The following is an 18885-nucleotide window of genomic DNA, read 5'->3' as shown; positions in this document are numbered from 1 at the left end:
GCACTATAATTAAGGGCGCACCATTGGGCAGTAAAATGGGTATATTACACCTCGCAAAATCCAAGGGCATGTGCAAACGATCCGAAGTTTTGTCCCTTCTTTCACCGCTGCGAACATGAGCTATCGTTACAGATAACACATTAATTTATGAGCATCCCTGGTTCGTTACCCTGGGGAAAGTGCAAAGAAAAGCGAGGGACAACGCTGCGCTAGGAAACAGACTTGCCATCAATTATTCTTGTTTGCCTTTCAGAATAACCAGTATGGCGCATTAAGAGAGGAAGCGCGCTGGAGCACAGGTAATAGCTTTTCTACTAATGCGGTTGCAGATCACGGAGATTGCAGCACGAGCCGTCATGGATGACAGAGTGCAGAAAAAGTGCAGGCTTTGTGGCTAATAAAAGAAGGCAAAAGCAGGCGCTGCTGTGAAAGCAAGAAACATCGCCATGACCGGTCGTAGAAAGGTCCGACGAAGCGCCGACTATCAACACTGATTTAGCCTGATTTTATTGCTAACAAGGCGATACATATGACTGAGTAAGGAAAAGGAAAAGGAAAAGAAGAACAAAAAGAAACAAACAAACACACACACACAAAAAAAAAACAAATTCGAGGCACACTTAGCTATCCCTACGTGGATAAAGGCGAGAGCATTGCGACCACCATTGTGCTTAGGAATTATGCCATAACTAAAGATCTTGGATTCGACTTCCACCAAAGGTTGAGGGTTCGATTTCCAACAAAAGTCGAGAGTTCGTAGCCCTAATTGACATCAAAGGTAGTGGGTGCCACTCCCACCAAAGGTCGCGGGTTCGTAGCCCTTTTTTGTACCATCGTGTGGTAACGCCGCTAACGCCGGATTCTCCGCCTCTTGAGCCATGTAATGCTTTCCTATTATTATTCGATGCCATCATGTAAGTGACAACAACTCGATTTCACCCATTCCGATGGCTTAGTGGTCATACGTAGAGCATTCTCCTGATGAGCACAAGGTCTCGGGTTCAATTCACCGATGCCGCGGCCAGATTTCTGAGGGGGAAATGTGAAAACGCTCGTGTACCTTGATTTTGGCGCACGGTAAAGAGCCCAAGGTGGTCAAAATCAATCCACAGTCCTCCACTGTTGTGTGTGATGTTGATGTATTGTTGATACAGGCGGATTTAGCCTTCAGATAGGGGCCGACAATTGCTCCTTTGAAGTGCCTCTTGCAGTGTCACTTGGGTAGTTTCCACATGTACAAAAAATCGGCGTCTTTAGAAAAACTCGAACGACGGCATGAAGCTTCCTTGCGCACTTTAGCGGCCCTCTCTGGAAACGTAAGGTATCGCGGGCACGCATATAGAATGCCTTTATACAGTAGGTTCTGTCACTTCTATTCATGAAAGATCTCAACAAGAAAGGATTCAGTCTGATGTTTCGGTGGCTTCCCTTCTCGTATTGGGATTGTTGGAAAAAACGAAGCTGATGATTGTGCTGCGAAGCCGCGCTCTCCCATTCCCCTAAGGTCAGAATGCCAGAAAGCGATCGAGCCAGTGAAGTGGACATCCAAGGTAATTTTCTATCGCTTTGAATTCCGCCGCATGCACGCTATGTGACCAGGCGGTTTCGCCGAGAAGAACCTTCTCTGGTGCATCGAGTAAGGACAGGATCTCCATGTACCACTCCATGTACGACGTGGGAGCGGCCCGCTTAGTGGTTAATTATCACTACTTGCAGGACCAAATAATGTTTTCTATCCATCCATCCATGTACCACTGCATGGTTATTCAAGACGGGATGCACAGATTTTCCGTTCTGTACTTCACGTGCACTGAGGGAGACAGGTGATATCAAACACGTTCTGTGGTCGTACCCTAGCGACCATGGTGAAAGGCAACTTGCAAAATAAAGGCTTCCCAAATGTGTGTCTGCAACGCATTGCACTTCTGGAAGGATCCGATGTAGCCTAAAAGGAGTCTTCACACCTTCTTCTCACATTTCTCGCACACACTAAGGAGTTCGAAAGGTGGTATATATCCCAGCGACACCGAAAGAGACACTCAGGTGGAACAATTGCCAGAGTCAACTGCCTGCAGAGAGGCCTTCCTGCAGCTAGAACACTACTACCACCACATGAGCAGTTCCTGAACGAGAGCGTCGCCTTCACCCCTGTAGTATGGGCAGGAACATAGGAAGTGTTCAATGCCTCCCGTCTTATTACATAAATTACATAGCGGAGGATCAGCATGTCTCGTCTTTATTAACCATACTGGCGTATAGTAAGGTTCTGTCCTTATCTGATGCAGTAGCTAGGCTTCCCCTCGTCGAAGCCGGTTGGTTACGCAGGGCACATGTGGTGGATTCCAAAACAACAGAAACTGAGCGTCTACGTCCTATTTCGTGACTTGATTGGTGTCGGGATTGCCTTTAGGGGGATCGGACAGTACTGTCCATACAAGATAATCATCTTTGTCATTTCCAGGCATCCCAATGTGCGAAAACTTTCACTGAAACTTCACTGTGAAGCCTTTGTCATTGAGGTAGTTCAACAACGATAGTGACTTGAGTGGCAACTTGCTGGATGGTAAACTACGATATAGTTGCTGCAATGGGGGCTTCGAGCATGCAAGGAGTACGGCATCCTGGGCAGGCAACCCCTTTACTTTAAGAGCAGCCGCAATTATCACCACCACGGCAACCGCCGACGAGATTACAGGGTCCAGCAGGCCGTGCCAATTAGCTCTAAGGGAGGGTTTACAGAACGCAGCTGATTCAGTGGCCTTTGTCCGCTTTAACAGGCCCATCTGTGTAGACTATAAGATGATATGGTTAGGTAGCGGTCATGTGTCGCAAAACAGGACACACTGCTTCTACAGATCAAATAGAATTTTTTAGTCCAACCCGCGAAGGTGGCGCAATGGCTATGGCGTTGCGCTGGTGAGCACGAGGTCACGGGTTCGTATCCCTGCCGCAACGACCGCATTTCGATGGAGGCTGATTGCAAAAAACGTTCATGCATTAAGATTTAGAGGCAAGTTAGACAACCTCGTGCAGTTCCGGGACGTTCAATCTCACAATTTAAGGAGAGCTTGATTTTCTTGCCGCAAGGAGCCAACGCTGGCGCTTGCTTATTACATTCAGCGTTTCGTCCCATCTCCTTCGCGGTTCCTCGTGCTTCAATATGCAGTAACAATAAGCTCAAGTAAATGTGAATTCACACCATAGGCTAATATCGGCGGTACAGTACGCAGACGAGCGTGACGTCGCTGGGCTGCTACCTTATTTTTCTTACCTCATGACTATACAACGAATTCTTCTGCTAGTAGTTCGTCTGTGGCGTCGTTTTGTGCAGCACGATGGAGTGTCTAACACTAAGACACATCATGCCCGTCCGTGGACTTAATCATCCATCTGCCTGGCCCTGTGAATCTAACCTAAATGACTTACGTATAGCGGCGAACATAAGTTCCCATCTCTCTCGATATTACGTTCATTTCTAGCTCTAGTGCACGTCGATGAATTTCATGTTGCATTTTGTTATCACAGGTGAAGCAAATTTTAACGTTGGTGCTGCGATTTCGTTGTCCTCAGCGACATTTGTGCAAAAGTGGAGAAAACCATCTAGCTAACGATAATAGCTACAACATGCACGAACACCTAAACTTTTATAAGCGCTACGATTTTGCGCTGCTAATGTTATTGTTTTGCGCATCCAAACCACAGTTTTCAGGGGAGCGCGGGAACTCATGGCACTCCCTTTGGATTCGCCAGTGCTCCTATCTAACTAATCTTGACCCCTCCATGCGCCGCATGTGAAGACGGCCATTCGAGTACTCCAGACAAGTGCTATTGGTACTGCTTGCTTTACGCCCCACTTTCCCCGAAGCAGGAAGCATGTACTGCGGTAGCTGACTTCCCCGTCCGAACATTCCACTCACCGTGCAGCCACGGAGATCGGAACCTCTGCGCATGCGTGGAAGGAGTCCGGCTGCAGACGTAAGCCAGGCCGAAAGCCAGGCTCAGCAGGCTTGGCCACATGGCTGGACGGCGACGCTGCCTTTGCTGCACGGAGCCGCAGGAAGCGATCGTAAAACACCAGCGGCACATCTAAACGCGTAAAACCGTTAAGCAACTTTCGAATAAACGAAATATAATTTCTACGGATTGTATGAGCCTCATTCGGGTGTGCGTTGTACGATATGTCCATAACTAATCTGTGTGGCGTTTGGGAGGGGTTGAATTCTGGGACTGGTCCTCTTTTCGCCTGCGTAAAAATATAAATAAAACCACAGAATCGAAATTTTATGCGACTGGGGAAAGCGTGAGGAACCGAACTTTTGTAATTGCATTTGCAGCACAGTTTACATTTTTTCCCTCCGTATTTGACAAAGAGCGAATAAAATGTTTTACACTAAACGTAATAAGCAGCTAAAGCAACTGCGTTTCATATGCAAAATGGCGGGCGTTGTCAATCCAGACCATCCAATCAAACCAGGAACAAATAAGAAATACGTCTTGAGATTTGAAAAATGAGCAATAAACATTTGAGAGGAAAGCGGGTAAATGAAGGTGCGCTGTATCAAGGCATGCTCGGTTAAGAGTAAAAGTGGTAAATGAAAGCAAGTAGTACGAAACTAATCCCGTCGAAGGATGTGCGACCGAGAAAGAAGCTGTACGAAATATTAAAGAAATGAAAAAAAAGAGAGGATATTTATGTGATATTCACTTAGTAAATAACTGCTTGCAAGGAAACATAAATTTGGCTGGCGGATACGGTGAGCTCTGGTCCAACTAGATTTACGAGTGCAAGAAGGGAAGAGTTGCCGTTGATATTCATGACACTCGGGCTCGTACCATTCGAATATTGTGCAACAACGCAGCAGCTCAAGAACGAGAACAGTTAAAGGCTGTAAACCAAGTACCAATTTAGCGCAACAGACACTGGAGTATACAGAGACGCTGAAGTAGACAAATATGTACGAGCATATACAAAATATGAGCAACACACACTGTACTGAGTCCCGAGCAGGCACACCATGCCCTTGTGCGATCCGGGATGAACAGATCCACAGAAGAGGAAAATATGCAGATGAAACAATATATTACTTGCTGTGCAAAGTCTGTGTTGTGACGTACCACGCGCACAATTGAACTTTATGTGAACTCTGCGTTAGTGTTTTGACACTCATATTTACCTTTCATGTTGATGTTGTATCTCTTCTTTTAGTGCCTGTTCTAGCTGGCTTACCTTTGTTGCATACTGTTTCTGTCTTTCCTGTTTGTTTCTTTAAGCCGGCCAATTTTTTAAAAGTGCTGTTTGCCAAAGATCAAAGAAGTATAGCGGGCATCATCCATAAGGCCAACCTCTTCTGCACACACATTTATTAATAAAACAGAAGGTGAAAGTAGAATTCACCGCACAAGATGAATTCACACAGAGGAGGATGACTCATACAGCACGCGAACGTCAAGGCGGGCGCGCTTACACGACGGTACCCCCTACGACGTGTCGTGTCGCATAACACTCATTAAAATTGCACGGTACGCGCTTTAAAATGACGAGTACACATGCAGTGTGTCACGTAGTACACGTTTAATGCACGTGGGATGAACGCAAGTCGTAGAAGTTGCGACAGCGGCGAATACTGCTTGCAGAAAGATCGCCTTTAATCATCTGGGGTTTCTTGTCAACAACCTGTAGCAGGGACTCTACTGATGACAGTCTGGTATGAGTGTGAAATCTACCTTCTGAAACCCACTTGGAGAGATTATACTTTTCCTTCAAACACCACGAACCGTACAGTATACTTCCAGCTGAACGGCATTTAACCCTATTTTGGCTGAAATGGTTCTACTGCATTTCATTAAGTTTGTCACAGAGGATTGAAAAATGCAAAAATAAGAGCGGCGTGCTTGAAGTCACATTTAACATAGGAAACATTTGCTTACAAAAGGGGCGTTATGTATACTACACGTTCAAATAGTGACTCGATGTTAGTTTCCCACTGTTCACGGAAAATAAGATTAATATAAAAATTGTATCACTGTCTGCTTGAAAAGCAATGTATATAAGGCCATGTTGTTTTGCGAAATGCCCGAGTAAGAAGTTAAAACTCACTGGCTTAGCAGCGGCTCCTTGTGTACCTCCAGGTATACCAATAACCTTCTCGGATGAACGGAGTATTTGCCGTTTGGTGCCATATGCTTTTTTTCTTCGAGTCGAAGGCACCCGTTTTCCAGCGTCAACACGGTGGCGTCATTATGGGGACTCCCCACAGTATTTAGGATGAACTAAAGATAAAGTTTCCGATGCGAAGGAAGAGGGACTTTCCACTATTCTTAAAAAAGATTTTCCCAGGATTTCCTGTCAACAAAATATAACCGTCGAGAAGTGCTCCTTCCGCAGAAAGATCGTATAGTTTGCTCATAAGGGAACGCTTCTGAGATTTGTACAGCGAAATCAAACAACCCCAGCTCAAGCGCAATTTTTGTGTTGCTCGTTCACCGATTTCTAGCGACTTGTTTGGTCATCAAGGTATGACGCACTGAACGCGAGAGACCGGGGACTTACAGCGCTGCTTCGTCCCGCAGAACCACACGGACAGACAGACAGACAATTAACTTTTATTGAGGTCCTGAGGGACTAGCCGGTGGAGACCCGTTGGGGCCCCCGGCTCGCCGCTGGCTGCTTCCATGTCGGAATCGGGAGGCCAAGCCCCTCCGCTCTTTCACGGGCCCTCTGGACGGCCATGGACTGGAGCTTGAGTTGCGTACTAGATATGGCCTCGTCCCAGTCCCGTTCGCTGGTGAGGGACGTATCCCGTAACGGAAGCTTCAGTTTTTGAATAAGTGACCATATTGTCGTCCCACTGGCGCGCTTCATAACTGCTACAAGTGCTCTGCTTCTACTGATATTAATACGCAGCCTACTGATTTATGCACGGGCATGCAGACGAATTAGATTTCAGCAACCTATATTCACGTAGTGACTGATCTGAGTTTTCTAACACGCTAAATACATCAAGCGACTTCTCATGGTAAACACTTAGGATTCTTTGTGCATGAAGTAGCACATTTTTTTCGACCACGACTGGTGAGACTTTAGGCAATGGCTGCTATTGCTTCTGTCTGAACGTATGTGAAATACTTCAGCCATCTACGATAAGCCCTGTAAAGAGTTCCTTACTCGCGCCTAGTAAGCCGTGCACGTAGGTGAACAAGACCGTGGGGCTTGTTGTCGCGTAACTTCTTGTTTTCCGACACACTTCTTTTCAGAAGTGTTTGTGCAACGAAATTAATACGAAGGGCGCGTTACAAGCATCGCGAACAAAAGTGCGGCCAGTATAAATGAACTTTATAATATTACAATGTCTCCAGTTACCCTTCGTGCGTATACTTGGGAAACTGTATTGCAAAAAGGTTTTGCGAATCTCCTGTCGTAGTGGACGTTCTTTTGCTATCCAGTTTTGTTTCCCTATAATAGAGTAATAAAATACGCTGTTCTCCATACTCGGAAGGAAAGTTTACGTGCTGCGTATTCTTTGACCACACGAGAGGGCTAGGGAGTGCGGATGGACAGAGGGCTTGCAAGAAGAGGAGGTTATGTAGGATAGGTGGTGATGAAGCTCGGCGAGCTAAGGATCTTCTATTGATCTCTCGTCCACGGAGAAGGTCGAGGGCACACGGATCCAGTTTCGTAATCTCCAGGAGCTTCTTGAGCATCGTCAGCACTAAATCTTCCTTACTACGCTCTGCCTCGCTTCGCTAATTCCGTTCCACTTAAGGAATGCCAGTGCTGTCGACAGTTTATCAGGGGTCCATTGCGCAAACCTGTAGGCGTGTGAGAAATATTCACGATAGGCTAATTGGGATACGACACGTTAACAGGAGAGCTGTTCCTAACAGCCTCACGCGTGGGCAGTTCTATCGATTTCGGTCTATAAATGTCGTCACGCCGCTCTTTCATGACGCTGCCCCGTATTAAGGAAAATGTAGGCCCGTATATCGGTTGGCGGCAAACACTCGACTTGCGCTGCAATCAGAAATCGTAGAATGGCTTCGAAAGTTTATTTGCACTATCGCGTATGTGGTACCGAAGTCAGGGGTCGCTATAGACAGAGGGAAAAATCATAGAGTTTCTCACTATATTACCTGGAGGGAACTCTGGCGCTGCTGCGCTGTGGTATGCATGGGAATGCCGGTATATTGTGACTTTGGATTGGCATCGTTCTCGGAGAGCCACGCGAGCACCGTTCCGTCCAGTTCCGTCTTTCACAATGATTCATATTCTACTAAACCTGAACGTAAAAAGCTGTTTTAGCTTTATTATTTCACAAAAATATGTTTTGTTTAAATATAAGAACTTTTTATTGCATGTACAATTATATGATACGTAAAAAGTATTAGCGGGCCGCTAAAGTTGGAGGACAGATGACAAGATTGTCGCTGGCTTTCAAACAGTTTGTCGTCTGTTCTTGCTTTTGTTCCCTTCGTCATGCATTGTAGGTGAGTAAAGATGCAATATGCGTGAATGGAAACGTTTTATGAAGATTTTACTTGAAGAAAGCGTTATTTGTGTAGCCATATCCACATTTTAGACGAAGCCTCTTACAACGCCAGCCAACACAAGCCTCGCAGACACATATACCGTCATTTCCATGACGACACGGCGCCCCTTAAGAAACTCCCATAGACGGTGGCGCCAGATTTCCCTCTAGGTGTTATAGTGAGAAACTCTATGGGAAAAATGGTCGATGTCCAGAGTAATGTTATTTGTAATACTAGTACTCCTTTAAAGTGTATATATTTGAGCTTGCTGGTGTGGCATGTTTATTATTGCACAATAGAACTTTCACAAAGTGTGCGCCCCTTCTCCGTCTTCGTTTAAAGTTTTGGTATGCAATGCTAAAAGTACTACTACCTCTTAATTCGCGTTCAAAGTAACCGCGTGCACAAGCAAAACCGAAAAAAGAAAACGTATGAACCGCTAAATCAAGTGATCAAGTGTAATATATATATATATATATATATATATATATGCACGCAGGGTGCTCTAGCTAACGTTAGATCAGCACTTAAAAATAAAATATATAATATACGAGGACGCAACCAATGGTTTCATCTCATCAGTGACGTACTGCACCAGGAGAATTTTTCTCATAATTGAACCATCCATACTTATGGGAGATTAATTAACTAAATTTTTAAATACTAAATTGAGGGCGCAAATTTTGATAGAAAAGTGATACTTGTGTTTGGAAACACCCGATTCAGCACGCTATATTTCGCATAACTATCTTTTTCCGCGTTGTGAAGAAAACGCGCGTATTATGAAAACAGCCGCATGATTACGCGTCCTCACGCCGCGACACCAGCGGTCTCAGGCGCCCCAAGCACGGTTAAGTTACGGTTGAAAGTTGTAATGGCAGTGCTACAAATGTGTGTGATCGCATGAAATAAGGCGCTCACGGTCAAGAGAAAAGAGATGCTTCGTGGTAACACCTACACAGACTTATAGAGTAGTTAAGGGGTACGTTTCGTTTGGAGTAACCGCATCTGGTTCAAACGCTGTGAACGAGGGCTTCAGTGCACGTTAGAAGCATATGGCCATTGCGGTATGTCATAAAGCTACGGAATAACGACTGTAGGTGCGTTTCGTCTGATGGTCTGCCATGGACGGTTGTGCACCCGAGTGGCAGCTGAGGCACGCTCATGGTGTCACTTCAACGACCACCGTACGCATTCGGAGGACGTCGCCCCTGACAACCTCCGCTCTTATTTCGTGGAGCGGGAAGTGCGTGAAACCCGTGCACGAGCGGGTTGCGTGGTGCGCATAGGTACGGCACAGGCGCGGACAGCCATCGTGCTGTCCGGCCTCAAAAAGCGATACGGAAATGCAAAGCGGCCGGGCGGGTTGCGCCTAAAAGAAATTTGTGTATAGCGCAGTGAGTTAAAAAGAAGTGGCAGAGTTCCGGGCACGGGAACCACTGACAACAAAAAAGCGTAAAGAAGAGAGAGGGAAGCTACTCAGCAATCAAAACCAACAGTGTGTGTCGTATTTTCACGGGTTTCGGCCCGGAGAAACGTGTCCACTATGTTTAGCGGAAGCTACGCACAATTCATTTCCGGTGCTTGCCCTATGGCACGGTGCAAGGGCTTCTTTCTACTGAAAGAGAGGGGGTCCATAGATTGCAGCTATGACCTTCTGTTCTTTTTTTTTTCATTCTTCTTTGCTAGTTTCATTTCTTGCGCTTTTTTTTTTAATTGTTCTACTTGTGAGCTCACGACTTGGTAACTTGCGACAAACCACATTTTGTTTTTAGGAAGCTTGCCTTTAGGCACATATGAGGTCATAGATTCAAAAACGTATTTGTTTTGTGCTTGTATTTGTTGCTTCGGATAAAAGCCTGCTATTGGATGCGCGCTCTGATCGAACCGCCTGCCCGCTGCATATTTTCGTGTTCGCGCTTAGTGTCACTTATTCGCTGCTTCGTTTGAAGTCGTTCGATGAAACGTTCCTATGCTGACGCTCTACCAGTGACTACCAGTGTTATTGCCCCGACACACTTGGTTATCGCCGTTATATAGTATTTGATAAAGTTAGGCATCTAGAGAATGCGCAGGAAGGGCTCGAAATAAGCCAACGCCTGAGAAGTTCTGCGGCGGCAAATTGCGCTGCATGGCGCATTGCAGTTAGTACAGTCAGCGATGCTCTAACCTGGCCACAACAAACTTCAGCGCTTGGCGCGGCGTACATGCGGTGACGCTATGACTTCTTCGTGCAAATAATACACTCTGGTCTTCAATGCACGGGGATAACTTGGAATTTTAAAGCGTAAAATTTTTTAAGCAGAGCAAGCTTTAAAATTTGACGCACTGCAGACACGCGATCGACCAAAACAATAGCCGCAGAGCACGCACTATACGCACCAAGCCGCACTCGTCCGGCACGAAGTGTCTCTCAGAAGCACTTGTTTGCAGCATTAAGCGACGCAATCTGATTGGCTGTCTCATAACTCCGTATCTATGCTGCCGCTCGACGCGTTTACGAGCAAGTGCGCGCTCGCGTTCCAAGTCAGCCTTCGCTGCGTGTCGACGCTATGCGAAACGTCAGCGGAGCCCCTCGACGCTACACCGGGCTATTGTCTTCGGGACCCTTGCTTTATATCCCGCCATCGGACATCTAATTATCTTTAGTGAGTGGCAGCTTGCGTGAAACTCCGCGCTGCGACCTATCGGCATGACAGCCGCAGCACCCGCAAAGTGGCGCGAAGAGGCAAAGACAAACTACGCGGGTACTTGCCGGTTTGCGCTCTCTCCGAGATCACCGTGATCCGGGGATCACGTGACCTGGATCACTGCGCAATATCGCAGCCGCAGCCAGCACTCTCTAAGTTACAAAAATGGGTGAAAAAATCTCTTTAAGCGGTGCGGTGGCGCTGCGATCGGTAATGGACATTACTGAACGAGAAGACGATTTGCGTTTAAGATGGAAAACATGGATCCCTACTATTTTGTTACGGTCTAAATCACGTGCGCATTAAAGGGAAAGTTTATTGCTAACATCGCCAGAGGATAATCTCGTTGCGATCGTCATTCATCCAGCCTGGCAATCATGCATTATAGTTTAGATACGGATTGCCTAAACAGGCACGGCACGGCTTCGATGGAAAAACATACTGCGGCTTTTCTGAATGTTCTCCAAGCTCAGTTTCTGCTATACGTGCTTGAAATACGACGATTCTTTGGAGCAGTCAAGTGCTTCACGTTTACCACTAAATAATAAAGCTACGTATTTCTAAGTGAACGTATAAAAACACAATACCACATACAGGTGGCGCATCATTAAATATTTGATCTGTGGTGATCAGCGCCGACGAAATATTTCTTACAGACTAAACAAATCCTTTTCTCTGCAAACTCTCGAAAACAGTTAAATGGTAGAATTTAGAGGAGAATTGAGACAAACTGAAGCACTACGTTATAAATTTTAACAAAACTGCGATGTATGTGAGCTCCAAGCAGGTTAAGAAAATGCAACAAAAACGGTAGAAGCCATGAGAACGAAGCTTAGACATGTCCACGCACTGCACATAATTGATGCATGACTGCTTAACGGGCACGCTGGAAGCTCACGTACACTAAGCCAGATTGGCCCCTAGTGCATTCGGAATCGAACTCTAGGCATTCCTGCATTCCTGCCGAGATGCAAGCATGAGCGTATTGTATCGAGCACAAATAAAGCGAAGCCTGAAATAGAGAAATGATAAGAAAAGTGCAAAGGGCGCTCCGGAAGCCAACGGGAAGATGGCCGCGCTGAACATGGTCGCGCGTCTCTTTTCGCGACCGGGCGAGCATAATAACTAAATGAGGATTCGGTGAACGTAAATATCTCAGTGAACGCGCTCTTGAGGCGCGCATAGGTTTATGCGAACATACGCGTGAATTGATTATTTATTGAACGGGATACAATTCGAAATCGACGATTGATGATAAACGTAGCACGACACAAACCCGAGGCTTTTTGCTTTTGCACGCATGTTTAGATGTTGTGAGACTTTTGGGGGTTCTGCGGCACGCTGTGTAGGAGGAGGACTAGAGAAGGATGAGCAGGAAAGGGACAACGGCGTTACCTCGAAACTTATCTAGGGAGCCTATGCGCGCCCGGTTCGCAGCGCCCCTTTGCTGCCCATTGGTCGGATGCATGACACGGGACCCTTCTTAAACAACGCGCACCCTATGGGTCCATTGCGAGCGCCATTGTTTTGGAACAAAGGGAGCACAACATCGAACAGTATAAAGGGCTCCACGCACTCTTTTCGGAATGATTAATTAGTAACACCTTCAGCTATAGCCTGCATGTATCACTGTATCACATGCTTTTTTTGGTCCAGGCTCTGTCTCCTCTGTGTAAAGATAACGCAAGCTTTGCTCAAAGTTATCTCCACGGGAAAAACCGCAGCTTTGTCGTGTAAAACGCCATTATCAGGGCCATTTGGGCGTATACCGACACGGAGACATCGCGCTGCCGCGATTACACGTCATTTTCAGCAAAGCACGTAAACAAGTGGCCGAACTCTTCTTGTTGTTCCTGTTCTGAAACTCCTGAAATGGCTAGCGTACTCTCTAAAAACGTTTTCGTGGTATTTAGGGGACACTTCTGCGTGCCACTGGCTATGTCTACGGGAAGATAAGCAAGCACAAAAGCTGACAATAACTATTTTTTCGCCTCACATAATCTTATATGATAATACGAGGTTACATAGAAAGCACTATGTAATATTATATAATTCCTGGCACACTTGGAAATGAGATCTTATTATATTTATATACTTTACGAAGGTCGCAAAGTCTGCAGATTACTCTGCAGCGTCAATATTAATGCAATCTTTAGCAGCATACGTTTTATAAACGATAACTTTTCTCCGGGTCAAATAAAATCTAACCATAGAGCTCTGTGGATCTAACACTATCTTGAGTTTAATAAATTGTGGTATTGGATAAAGCGCAGGCTAAGCGAATGGGTCATAGGGGTGACATAAAAACTGGGAATGTAAAAGAAAAGCGAGTCCATCCCAAAAATATTCAATCATAAAAGTGAGGCTCACTTTATTTGCCATTGTTGCCCCGTTACGACGAAAGCAAAGGCCGCACACGAGGCGTGGGCGGAAGCTATGCGCACGCTATTCTACCGCCGCCATTTTTACTCCGCGTCTGCAGCCCCAGCCATCGCGTGCATGACTGGCTTAGTCCGGATTGAGACGGAAGGGAGTCTTATCGTGCAATGCCTGTGATTTACCACCTGAAGTGTCATGCCAGGCCGTCGGCCATGGAGGCAAACATCTGCAGCTTCCGATAAAGACAACATCTCTCTCGCCTTTCGCCCCTTTTTTAAAGCAGCAAAACGCCGGCACTAATAGGTGAGTTAACGCGCGCGCGCTGATTGTAGGTGTCTGAGTATAGTGTCGAGCGCCGTTGACACGAATGCCTTTACAACGAAATGACCTGGATAGCGAAGGGTACAATGCGGCCTTACCAGCTTGCCATCTTATGCTTGCACTGTGAGCGCCATTGCAGAATACTACAACGAAGTAATTCTTCTGTTTAACGAGATAAGCTACACGTTCCTAGTTGCATTTTGGTATTTTAGAACGAAGTTATGACAAAGTGCCCTCAGGCACTGTGGTTAAAATTTTAGTATAGGCTACATGCAATAGTGGTAGGATGGCCGTTTCTTCCAAGACTGCATGGTTTCAAAACATAGAAAACTCGATGCAATTCCACTAAGGTTGAGCTCGTGTTGGGCAGCTGCTCCGCCAAGCCACAATCCCGCTGCCGGAACGCGTAGAGCAGTTTTCTGGACTTCAGACTAGCACCACGGTGCTGCAGTCATTAGGCACAGGCATCTAAAGTATGCTAAAATTTATTGTCGTTTCAGGATGCCGTGTGGGCTTTTAAACTTCTCAGCATGGTCAGAATAAAGTTTATTTTGTCTTAGCATTCCGTTTCTACCTTATTTGGTGCTCTAAGGGACGCTGCTTTCATAGCGAAGGGACCTATATTGCAATGGATATTCCGGGTCCCGCTCACTTTGTTATAAAGGCGTTTGAGGGCATTGCAGCTATGGCCTCCACCAGAGCCGGAAACCGCGCTCCACTGTACCCTCGTTTGTACATAGTCAGCGATGGACAACAGAAAATAAAACGCAAGAAGGAGATACACAATTAGCTTATTGCACGGAATCCTTTTATGAGATGCCCTTGCATGAGCTCACTTGTCACATCGGCGCGACCAGCACCTCTTGTTTGGTTTTAGTTAAGCACCATTACCCTCTTTATGCGCAGACTGACAACCCTGCCCACTGCGCAGATTAACTGATATTTAATGTACCCCGAGCCCGAATTATCAGCAAACTTCGCGAAGCAAGCTGCATCTTCTTGTAAAGAACAAAGAAGTTGAAAACGAGCGTTCCCGGTGCAAACAACCCGTTGAGCGCCGGGTGCGAATCTTATCAAAAAGAAGAAAGCAGGTCAGCTTGACCGCAAGACAAAACAATGGCGGCATAAAGTGTTGTACGCCTTATAAAGCATGCGCGGTTGTTCATGATTTTGGCTGTTTTCGTGGTCCGGCGCTTCGTGTTTCTCCTCTTTCCCGCGTGCCCCGTTCGAATCCCGCGGGAGAAATGTACCGGGTGGAAAACCAATTAAAACTTTTCTCCTCGTCGCACCCAGAGCGAGCCTTGTTCTTTCTCCTGCCCGGTAATCGCTGGAAATTGGATCGCGAAAGTAAACCGAAGGGACGCCGTTGGCGGGTGCAACGCACCATGGCCCTGCGGAGGGATGCCGTTAGTGACGGGAGAAGCGCTCGAGATTGCTGGCGACGCCACCGCGAACCCCCTGCGGGCCTCCTCTTCACTTGACGCGCCGCGGAAGGACTCGGCAGGGTTTACGTTTCGCCGTTGCTGGTCAGGGCAGCCCGCAGAAGGAGCTACGTGCGTGCGTCAAGTAAGGCCCCATTTGTGGGTGACGCGAGCGGTCTCGGTGGGGGCAGGAAGACTAAGATGCGGTGAGAATGATTCAGCAAACGAGCTAGTGCGAACCGAGTAATTAATGAACTACAATTGGGCGGGTGCCGGGTTGCACCCGGGAATGCACAGGCTGGTATGAAATCTTTATTACACTGTGAACAAATGTCTCTCACTCCTCGTCTTGCCTGAAATCATGCCTATACTGAGGCGCGGCGTACGTTCGAGGAAAAAGTTATTGAGTTTAACGTGCCAAAAGCAACTTGTAGGCCGTGAGAGCAGCCGTAGTTGGGGAGGCTTCGTGTTGATTGTGTCCAGCGGGGGTTCTTTAGCATGCAGCCAAAGCACGCTAGACAAACCTTTTTGCGATTTGAACCCATAGAAATGCGTTTACCGTGAGCACTTATACGTGTCGCGGACAGGTGCGAGCGATCAGTGCAGCTGCCTCGATCGGGAACCGAACCCGCGACCTCTTCTTCAGCAGCGGAACGCTGTAGCCAGCGGCGGGCGGCTGAGCGCACCTGTTTGTTATCGCCTGCTTAAATAACTTCTTGCTGCCACTAAGCTTGTATTAGAGAATTTATGCCTTAGACTAGTATTGGACCGTGCTCGCACGATTCATTGAACATCATAAAGCAGACTTATCAGAAAATGATGGCTGTCACAGCTGCAATCATACTTGTAAAAATACACTCGCCCGCACTTTGTCATGGTAGTTATGCTCGCAGAGCAACTTACTACTTTCTAAAGAGTTATAAATGTAATGAAGCTGCAGAACCTACTTTATGTCCGCTGAAAGGGTCCCTGTAATGGCTCAAAGGTCAAATGACTCGCATGGTATAGAAGTCGGGTCCAGATACGCCGACTACGAAAACTTCTGAGGCTTTCGTTCGAAGCAACCGCTCCCCGAAGAGCGCTTTTCTCACGGTTTCTGCTGGTCGCCGCGGAAACTCGCCGTTAAAGAAGTGGACTAGGCTACAACCATCACACCTCAAGCCCTCCCCGGACGACCATGTCAGAACTGGGACTAAGTCCATCTATGCAGTCAGTGGAGTGTGGTTTTGTTCATATTTTATCAAAAAGGTTCACATGTTCCTCCTCACGCCTAATGGCGGTAGCGGCGACCTAGCTTTACCGGTCATCGTGGCGGCGACAGGCACTATTTCTTCACGTTGCTTCAGTGGGCGGTCATGGTAGGCAGGCTCACCTTGATTTCTGTGCCCGAATACTAAAAGTCATGCACCGAATGACTGGCATGTTGGAAGCGAAAGACGAAACAAGCGGGTGGCACGCACGCACGCACGCACGCACGCACGCACGCACGCACGCACGCACGCACGCACACAGAGGGCCGACTTCCAATTGAGTTTACTAGCACTAAGTCATTGGGCTTGTAAGAATATTCAAGTCACAGCCCCATATTTTACGATGTTCCTTTCAAGTATGTTGCCTTATATGGCAACTAGTGCGAATAAGTTGCATCCGGATGGTAAGAAATATGAAGCACAAAACAATTACACCGTAATTATCAGCGTAATTTTTGACTTCATTAGCGGCACTAAGGGGGCGAAAACGGTCTCTCCATATAAGTAACGACAGGAAAAAAGATGCACTTCTTTTGCGCCATGTTGATGTGCTTTTCAGGTAAGGTACTCAGTTTAAGAATATGGAGCTAGGTGAATGAGTATATATACCTTGGAAGACTAGAAACAGCGCAGAAAGCTTTTGAATCTTGCCGGATGATTATTAGGTTACATTTATTTGTTTGCTTTTCGCATTGCTTGGAGCATGGGTAGTTTTCATGTATATCGACTGGACGCTCTCCAAATAAAAAAAAAAAATTAGTGCCATTCCACCCTCTGAAGGTTGATGAGCAGCGAAGCTGTTTAGCGCACGATAAATAGGTGACCCAGAATATTGAACAAAGGTACGAACATATTTTTGTACTAATCTGTGGTCATCGTGGTGGTATAGGTACGCACACACATTCGCGTATCAGCTCTGTTATTGAATGTGTGCGTAACATAAGACGATGAATGGCTCATACCCCCTTAAGCAATGGCTCATAACCCCGTGAAATAGAAGTTAAATTTTACGCTGGAACGATGAGCGGCGACGGAGCCAGCGGTGGAAGACGACGACGACGACGAACGCGCGAGCAGTAGCACTGGCACATTCGCGCGTTTGGCGCCGTAGAATATTTTAACAGTCCTTTTTGAAAAAGTTGTACAAGACATCTTTTCAGAAACATCTGTTCTTACCGTCGCGCCTGGGGCCTCTTTGGGTACCTCGTGTGGCAAGGGTAGTTCAAGGGCGCGTTGCAGGTCCCCGAGCCCACAGGGGTATGTGCCATTCAGCTTGGACCATGCACTTGGTCTTGAGTTGCTTGGACGCAACTCCTACACGGTTCGCCCACTGCCGCGGAACATGAACCCCGCGCACCATCAACCCAGAAGGCTGGCACCCGGATCGTTCATCCTGCGCGAATTACGTGATAAGAAGATCCTAGCCTGTTTCGTTGACGCGGCAGAGTACCCGACCAGGAAGGCCTTCGTTGCCACCACGATCAATAAGCAAGGTCAAGTCAGAAACTCTCTCACAGTCAAGACCCACAAGTCCTAGATAGCAGAACGGGTTGCCATCGCACTCGCGCTCACAGACCCGACCACCACCCACGTCTACAGCGATTCACGCTCGGCCGTCAAAGCCTTTCAGAAAGGAGCAATTGCAAGCCAAGCACTACAAATAATCAATAGATCCGCACCGCTGCAGCATCACACCATCTGCTGGTTCCCGGCACACCTCGGAGAGATCGAGGACGCCCCTCGCAATCTTAATGAGATGGCTCACAGGAGCGCGCGAGACCTAACCCTCCGCGACGCCACCTATTCTGGTCGTGACCATCCCAGCGAGAATCGGGACCCTCCCTCCACATATAACGGGATCATAAAGCACTTTTATCTAGACCGCAGAATATTCAGCACACCTCACAATAAGCTCACCAGGCCTCAAGCCCTGACGTTCAGAATGCTTCAAACAAACACGTACCCCACGCAGAACAGACTACATCACTACATGCCCGACCTATACAAAACATCATATTGCGAAAATTGCCATAGCACACTAGAGGTACATCACTTGCTCTGGCCGTGTGGTCGGACCCACGCAAACAAGGATCAAGACTCCGCCAGGCTACAAGACGCATTACGCAGCACGGACCTGGCGGAGCAGCTTTGGGCTGTCCAGCGAGCCCACGATGCGTCCAGGGAGTTGCAACTCCCGGTCCCAACGTGGGAGTAGCCCGCTCTATGGGACCTTGCGCCCCGTAGCTCGCAGGACCTTTCAATAAAGTTACTCCACCCATCCATCCATCCATGTACTGT

At 47.1% G+C, this 18885-nt stretch overlaps 1 protein-coding gene across 1 annotated transcript in view; it reads right to left on the bottom strand.

Moving 5' to 3' along the window:
* The window catches only part of LOC126542575 (uncharacterized), a 145785-nt gene that overhangs the window by 23976 nt on the left and 102924 nt on the right, over positions 1 to 18885 (bottom strand). Inside the window, exon 3 of the mRNA XM_055077340.1 lies at positions 3918 to 4041. Coding sequence (XP_054933315.1) covers positions 3918 to 4017 — 100 coding nt within the window. The 5' untranslated portion in view covers positions 4018 to 4041. The remainder of the gene's footprint in view (positions 1 to 3917; positions 4042 to 18885) is intronic.

This window comes from Dermacentor andersoni, chromosome 2 (assembly GCF_023375885.2).
Source record: "Dermacentor andersoni chromosome 2, qqDerAnde1_hic_scaffold, whole genome shotgun sequence".
Lineage (NCBI taxonomy): Eukaryota > Metazoa > Arthropoda > Arachnida > Ixodida > Ixodidae > Dermacentor > Dermacentor andersoni.
Note: the sequence above shows the minus strand (reverse complement) of the source record. Positions and strands in the feature narration are given on the sequence as shown.